At 39.0% G+C, this 8,607-nt stretch overlaps 1 protein-coding gene across 1 annotated transcript in view; it reads left to right on the top strand.

The window, feature by feature from the left end:
• Nucleotides 1-1,432: 1,432 nt before the first annotated feature.
• LOC111958958 (flotillin-2) overlaps nt 1,433-8,607 on the top strand; it is a 17,129-nt gene continuing 9,954 nt past the window's right edge. Inside the window, exons 1-5 of the mRNA XM_023980354.2 lie at nt 1,433-1,893; nt 3,889-3,970; nt 5,254-5,344; nt 5,689-5,812; nt 6,401-6,523. Coding sequence (XP_023836122.1) covers nt 1,845-1,893; nt 3,889-3,970; nt 5,254-5,344; nt 5,689-5,812; nt 6,401-6,523 — 469 coding nt within the window. The 5' untranslated portion in view covers nt 1,433-1,844. The remainder of the gene's footprint in view (nt 1,894-3,888; nt 3,971-5,253; nt 5,345-5,688; nt 5,813-6,400; nt 6,524-8,607) is intronic.

Genomic DNA, 8,607 nt, shown 5'->3' with positions numbered 1-8,607 from the left:
AGGACACTCTTTTCATGCCGAGACCCAAATGCAGACAGGAGGCAGATGGTTGGAGTCTTACAATGTTTATTACTCCAAAGGGGTTGGCAAGAGAATGGTTGTGGACATGGAAACATACAAGACAAACTGCCACAGAGAGACAGGAAACAGCTAGCTCATCCTTAACCTCCTCAGATAATCTGTGCAGAAAAGTATCAAAAAGAGACTCCGGATTCAAGTCACTCTCAGCGGCCAACGTGCGAAAGCCCACCGCGTAGTTTGCCACACTACGGGAGTTTTGACGTAAATCAAGCAGTTGGCTGGCCGCCTTTCTCCCGGATACCGGAGACTCAAACTTCTCACCTCTGCCATGAATTCCTCCAGATGGCAGATTGTTGTTCCCAAACTGCTGTAGCCCAGAAGAGCACCCTTCCCGACATTAGCGTAATTATATACGCTATCTTCGATCGGTCTGAAGAAAACGAAGATGGCTGTATCTCAAAAATAAGCAAGCACTGAGAAAGAAAACTCCGGCAGGCACCAGGATTCCTCGAATATCGCTCTGTAGGTGGTAAGCAGGGATCACAGGGAGTCGGGATAGGCTGTACCAACTCACCACAAATAGGGACATGTATGTTCTCGTTGGCTAGCCCTCGCTTCATATTCGTCGCCAAGCCCACTGGCTCCAGGTCCTCTGTAAGTCTTTTCTAGGTAAAGCCCGTCTTATCTCAGCTCACTGGTCACCACAKCAGCACCCACCCGTAGCACGCGCTCCAGCAGGTATATTTCACTGGTCATCCTCAAAGCCAACTCCTCCGTTGACTGCCTTTCCTTTCAGTTCTCTGCTGCCAATGACTGGAACGAATTGCAAAAATCACTGGAACTGGAGTCTTATATCTCCCTCACTAACTTTAAGCATCAGCTGTCAGAGCAGCTTACMGATCATTGCACCTGTACACAGCCCATCTGTAAATACCCCACCCAACTACCTCATCCCCATATTGTTTAGTTTTTTTGCTCCTTTGCACCCCAGTATCTCTACTTGCACATCATCATCTGCACATCTATCACTCCAGTGTTTAATTGCTAAATTGTAATTATTTCACCACTATGGCCTATTTGTTGCCTTACCTCCCTAATCTTACTACATTTGCACACATTGCTAATAGATTTTCTAGTGTGTTATTGACTGAACGTTTGTTTATCACATGTGTAACTCTGTGTTGTTTTTGTCGCACTGCTTTGCGTTATCTTGGCCAGGTCGCAGTTGTAAATGAGAACTTGTTCTCAACTGGCCTACCTGGTTAAATAAAGATGAAATCAAAATATATATATTTTTTAAGTTATCTTATGAAAGTATTATTACATTTCTTATCCGGCAGGGGGCAATCTTCTAATATAAATTGTGCATCTATCTTGACATGTTCTCCAAAACACAAAACACAAATTAGATTTAATTAATTGAGTAAGTCCTGAAGGTATTGCTTTGCATATAGAATTACAATCTTTATAATGTATTGGGAAGTTATATGTTTCTAAGAACTTTCTGTAAGAGAGTATATTTCCTTCTTTATCAATAGAAACTACTACTACCTAGTGGCTACTAGTACACTGCATGCGAAGGGAGAGAGACCCATGAAGTGGGCAGGGCATGTCGTGTTGACAAACGTTAGCTTCTAGCTAGAATACGTCACCGTCTTGATTTGGGGCGGGGGCTTACAGGAGATTTAATAGGAAGGTGGCAAAGACGCTGTGAATGTTTACTGTTTTTAATCGAATTGAGAGACATTTAACCACACAACCAATATATATTACAATACAGAAGGCTTTCACGTATATTTGAGAGATTATATCACCAGAAGAAGATGGGTAGCTGCCTTACAGTTGGACCAAATGAAGCCGTGGTTGTCTCTGGTAGGTGTCCCCCCTTCCTGCCATGCTACTGTAGCTAGGAAGCTAACGTAGCTAGCTTGCTATCATACAAGCTTAATTGTTAATATATGGTTATTTTGTTAACCTATTCGTTTACAAACGGTTCAGTTAATGTATAGTGCTTCTACGCCTGCATTGCTTGCTGTTTGGAGTTTTAGGCTGGGTTTCTGTACAGCACTTTGTAACATCAGCTGATGTAAGAAGGGCTTTATAAATACATTTGATTGATTAGCTAGTTAATGAAACGGTGATTGCATTGATTTTGCTCGACGGATAAACAACATAACAAGTCATATCGCTTCACTAACGTAGTTAGTTAGGTTGTTACTAGCCCTTGATCATGTCTCTCAGTTCTATTACATTACACACACGAGTCATTGGAGGAAGGCGTCTTCTGTGGAGAGTTTTGTTGAAAGCAACTCTGTCTGAACATTAACACGCATTGATTGTGGTAGGATTTTGGAAGCAGAAGGACTTGATCTTTCATATAAAATAATTTTGAAAAAGGAAAATGTTAAGTTGATACACACCTTTTTTATAGGGTTATTGTTCCCACACAGCCATATCTCTATGTTAAAACACGTGTTTACTGTTTACGGAAGACAGAGGGACAACCTATGCTAATTAGAAAGACAGAGGGACAACCTATGCTAATTAGAAAGACAGAGGGACAACCTATGCTAATTAGAAAGACNCTAATTAGAAAGACAGAGGGACAACCTATGCTAATTAGAAAGACAGAGGGACCACCTGTACTAATTAGCTTACTCGCGTGCTCCGAACACCTGTGTGTAACCGAAGAAGGTCGCCAGAAACATATTGTAACTGAAAAATATTGTCGGCTGCAACTATGGTAAAGCCGGTTAAAACAGTGTACAATAAAGTGTGTATTTTGCATTTGTGAAATGTAGATGTGATATGAAAGTAAAAGTATTTGTTTCTAGAACTGTATCGCATTTGAGAATCGATAGATTGATTATTTGATTGATTTAGCTGCCAGGACCAGTCTACCTTTGAAAATGGCAGTGGTGTAAAGTACTTATGTAAAAATACATTAAAGTACTACTTACGTCGTTTTTGGGGGTATCTGTACATTACTATTTATATTTTTGATAACTTTTACTTCACTACATTCCTAAAGAAAATATTGTACTTTTWACTCCATTTTCCCTGACAACCAAAAGTACTCATTACATTTTGAATGCTTAGCAGGATATTTCTTGAACTTGTAAGTAAGCATTTCATGGTAAGGTCTACACCTGTTTTATTCGGAGCATGTGACAAATTCAATTTGATTTGAATTCTGGAAACACAGTCACTTTAATGTTGCTGAACTGGGATGCAAGCCTTGTTAATGCAATGTGGTAACTAGTCTCTTTCCAGCTGGTGGCCTTTACCACAATTCCAAATAACAGTCATGCAACATGCCTGAGAAGCGGGCTATGGACAGGTTCTTTTTTTCTTTTTTTACATGTGCCACCCCAGTGACAGGGATGGTAACACCCCCCCCCCCCCTGCTGTCTCAACTTCCACACACTTGGTTTGGAGTGTCATCATCTCTCTGGTGTAAACCTATGAGGGACAAAAATATTTTAGGTCAAAATTATAGTTTTGAATGAGCTAAGTGATACCAACACTTCCATGTTTTGATTGTTTGAGTTACTACTTCCTTAGTTATGTACACTGTAATATGATCCTCACTTAGCTACCAAGTGCAAGGCCAAGGGATTTCTTAGCTTGCAGGGAAATTATACAGAATGCTATGTAATCATGTAGCCTACCCTTATAGAAGTCTATGAGTAGCTTATACCTACATGTTTTACATTTGGCCCTGTAGTAACCAACGCTATTGCATGGCACCAAGACAAAGGAATTGTTGTGGTAACAACTAAGAAGGGTGTCAACTGAGCATCAGTAATGAGTGCTGATGAATGATAGTCATTCCCTGATGGAAATCTTGTCTTTTTCATTTCTCAGGTGCCTGTTGTGGCTCAGATGAGAAGACCTACATGGTGGGGGGCTGGGCCTGGGCCTGGTGGCTCATCACTGACATTCAAAGGTGAGACCGTTGATGACGATGTCATGGTATGCTATAGAATTGTCTTCATCAGTCTATCAGCAATCATGGGTTGTTTTGCAAATGGTCTGGAGGAGGCTTGTTTTATTTCTTCAATGGATAAATAAGACGTTTCCATRCAAATACTAAATTGGATAAAAGGGCTGCCTGAGGTTTAGAAACMCACAATCATTTATGGACACAGCTCCAACAGGTTTTTCAGCTATCGTAGATTTCCACAATGATAGCCTATAATTCAGTAAACACACCAATCATCTGCAGACTAAAAATCAGCCAGGAGGTGTGTGTGTGGAAGACTATTATTTTATTCTTTGCCACACTTTCCTGACTGACCTACATTGTGTTAATGAATTCTGGATGTTTCAAATGGAAACATGGCAAAGGACACTTGGCCCCACCTTACACTACATTACACATTCACTATTCTGCCTTTTTCCCCGTGTGTCACCTGGCCCCATTCTTACCCTTTTTCACAGTAGGTTAGGTGCTGTCTTCTGTTTATTAACTGACTGTAAGGCATTATCCCCTGCGTTTACATGAAAGCATGCAATGTTTTGTTTAGRGTTTCTTCAGGTTATTTTTGCTCAATAGCCAGTAACTAGTCACTAGTCGTTTAGGGCGTGTCAAGGAAGTGGTRGCAATAGAAGTAGTAAATCTCCAGAAACAATAAACGTTCCGCTATAGAAATATTCCATGACTGAAATGTTGCCATTGTGAAACTCCTCATGTGACTTCCCAATGATATTTATTCAATGATGAGATAAGATAACAATATTTCAGCTGAGCCTCCAAATTATTCCATTATTTCTTCTCCTGATGTGTTGTTAGTGACAACATTGTCACATAATACTGATGCCGAGTGTTTTTCTGCAGTTGCTATATCCATTTTTGGTTAATGATATGTAACCATTGATTCTTGAATAATTTAACTTATAAAGGCCTCATGAGCTTAGTTCAACTGTCGTACTCCATCAGAACCCAAAATTTAAGCTTGTTTTACTATGTTTGTAAACAAAGTGAATGTAAACAAACACTGTATACTATAGCCTCACAAGATGGTTAAAACTATAATTTTGAAATCATGGATGGTCACTCCTTRTATCCATAGCTCTGTYTATGAATTTGAGTGGTTGCATTTCTACAGCCCCATCCCTTAGCTTTTTTCCGAAACAGTGGAGAGAACGTGTCGTTATTGTTTCAACTGCAGGTTGCCMCTTTAATTTAAGGTCTGCATTAACTAAAATACATTTTTTTCCCTCATATAGGATTACACTGGAGATTATGACACTCCAACCCAAGTGTGAGGATGTTGAGACTGCAGAGGGGGTCGCCATCACTGTCACTGGGGTGGCACAGGTAAAAAAAAAAAAATTAAACTGCTGGAAACAGACTAGTCACCACCATGACATACCTCCCATAATTTGTCTCGCAAAATGTGTTGTCAGTGAAAACAGTGCCAAAGTATCGTTTCKTCAGTTGTATAAAACCGACACCATTGAATTGGAAAATATTTATAACTTTAATTGTTATTGATTTTAATATCTCATTGTAGCATACCAGTTTACAAACTGCAGCTGTAGCGAGCTCTTTGTGTAAACTAACTTACAGCCGTAGATCAAGTTGTTAAATCACAGTGATTCATATTTGCGTATGCAACCARGCCACAGTCTTTCCGAATCTCTCCTTCATCTCTTCTCCAGATCAAAGTGATGACAGATCATGATCTTTTGGCAATTGCTTGCGAGCAGTTTTTGGGCAAATCCGTCCCCGAAATCAAAGGAGTGGTTTTGCAAACCTTGGAGGGACATTTACGCTCAATTCTAGGTGAGGAGAATCTCTCCAAAGTAAAATATGTTTTTTATATTATGGTCTTCTGTTGATTTCAGTTGGTTGTTGTCAGCTTTGTTCTGTTAGCTGATGTAAATCAGTGGCTAAACCTCAGCGTCCCACACACACATACACATGGGTTTTGCTGATGAGTAGTTTTTCAACAACAAAGAATTGCAGATGGGYAGCTTTTCAAACAGTTTGTTCAAGCTTTGTACTAAATATAGCCTGTCTAAATTATTTTAATTTAGAAAAAGTAGAAATGACAGTCAATGTAATGAGAGCCTGAATGTGTGAAAGGGTAACTTCTAAAACCACAAACATGAAATCTGAGAATATAGACTGCACTATTGAAAAGTAAACGTTATATGTTCTGTATTATGATATTTTATCATGTCTTACTTTATGATGATGATGATGACTTTAGAGATCTATGTGTTTTTATCAATGCATTTTATCTTTGTAAATACCCATGAATTTCAGTGATTATTTGACTACCATGTGGGATAGCCTTAATTAAGTGAAGTAGGTCTATATCCAGTGTTGTAGAGACTGACAGGCTCTTCTGCTCTTCCCTCTCCCCAGGTACACTGACGGTGGAGCAAATCTACCAGGACAGGGACAAGTTTGCCCAGCTGGTGAGGGAGGTGGCAGCGCCCGACGTGGGCAGGATGGGCATTGAGATCCTCAGCTTCACTATCAAGGTGAGTCAATTGGTGGTGCCATGAAGTGTGGAGGGTAAATGCAGTTAAACACAAGTTTTTATTTGAATGTTTTTTTTTTTTTTTTGTGTGTTTTATCCTATGGCATTTAATGGATGATGTAAACCTGTTTGGGAGGCGACTCCACTTAACTAGTCTTTACCGTTGTTGATTAGGATTGAGTAATGTGGATTGGTAGTTGTTCTAATAGCCGTTAGCCTAGACTGTCACAGTCCCCGTCAATGAGATCCACTTTTTATTAGCAGCTTGTCGTGTCTCTAGTATGGTTAAATGAGATGACATGCTATTTTCAAATCAATTCCTTATGTGTAATTATTATTACGTGATTAAACTAATCATGTAAACTTAATTAACTAGGAAGTTGGAGCACCACTGAAGCATTAGTTTATATAGAGAGGCTATCTCCCGAATCCACTCTTAAAGATCTTTTATAGCAATCAATCATTAATTATTCTTTACATTCTATCAGTCTCATCTGAATGTCGTAAAATTCTTGGTTATCTGCACGAACACTAGCATAAATTATGAATCAGCGATATACAAATTGGCTTAATTATTTATTTACTAACTAATCAAATCACAGAAATACATAACAAACAGTAGATATTGGTTACTAACAATGATAGGAAAGTCCCTAGTGTGTAAAGCCGATATGACAGTTTGGTAGACAAAAGGGAAGGGTGATACTGAGAGCGGGAAAGACAAAATAGATTCATTACACACAGTCTATATTTATATTAATTGAAATGCTAATCCTTCGCACATGAACGGTTGCTCATTCGAAAATAATTGGAAGTATATATTTACGCCCGTATGTCATTGTTGTCTTCTCTGTTGGAATCCGGTCCGTCTGCTGGAGAGTTCATCAGTCTCTCTGGATGCGTTTCCCTGAAGATTAAAGTATTTTGTGGTTGTTAGAATGGATACTAAAGAGTACCATTCGGGAATGTTCTCCTAGAATAGATGTTTCGGCGGTTGTTGGTATTCTCGTTCTAGGTTTACGTCATTTCTAGCTGCGGATTAGTAATTATACATCTAAGATTTGCTCTTATTCTGTAGGGATCGATAGTCTGTTTAACCATTTCCAGCCATGTAGCCAATGCTCCACGTGGTATAGTCCTGTCCTTTGGTAGAGTTGTAGTTTAAACCACTTCACACACCAGCATCACCCGGCATGTTTTGGTCTTAGAGATTCAACCATTTGCTACCTTAGCTTACACTGGGGTTTGCGTGGTCTTAACTAGAGGTCGACCGATTATGATTTTTCAACGCCAATACCGATACCGATTATTGGATGACCAAAAAAAGCCGATACCGATTAATCTGCCGAATTTTTTATATACAGTGGGGAGAACAAGTATTTGATACACTGCCGATTTTGCAGGTTTTCCTACTTACAAAGCATGTAGAGGTCTGTAATTTTTATCATAGGTACACTTCAACTGTGAGAGACGGAATCATGGCTTTTTATATTTTTATTTATTTATTTATTTATTTATACATATATTTGTTTGCCTTCACCTCCCTTATCTCACCTCACTTGCTCACATTGTATATAGACTTATTTTTTTTCACTGTATTATTGACTATATGTTTGTTTTACTTCATGTGTAACTATGTGTTGTTGTATGTGTCGAACTGCTTTGCTTTATCTTGGCCAGGTCGCAATTGTAAATGAGAACGTGTTCTCAATTTGCCTACCTGGTTAAATAAAGGTTAAATAAATAAATAAAAAAAATTGTCCTGTAGCCCATCCCAGCCTTGTGCAGGTCTACAATTTTATCCCTGATGTCCTTACACAGCTCTCTGGTCTTGGCCATTGTGGAGAGGTTGGAGTCTGTTTGATTGAGTGTGTGGACAGGTGTCTTTTATACAGGTAACGAGTTCAAACAGGTGCAGTTAATACAGGTAATGAGTGGAGAACAGGAGGGCTTCTTAAAGAAAAACTAACAGGTCTGTGAGAGCCGGAATTCTTACTGGTTGGAAGGTGATCAAATACTTATGTCTTGCAATAAAATGCAAATTATTACTTAAAAATCATACAATGTGATTTTCTGGATTTTTGTTTTA

Source organism: Salvelinus sp. IW2-2015, linkage group LG4p (assembly GCF_002910315.2).
Source record: "Salvelinus sp. IW2-2015 linkage group LG4p, ASM291031v2, whole genome shotgun sequence".
In the NCBI taxonomy this organism is placed as follows: Eukaryota; Metazoa; Chordata; class Actinopteri; order Salmoniformes; family Salmonidae; genus Salvelinus; species Salvelinus sp. IW2-2015.
The sequence above is the reverse complement of the archived record's forward strand: the minus strand, read 5'-3'. Positions and strand labels throughout refer to the sequence as shown.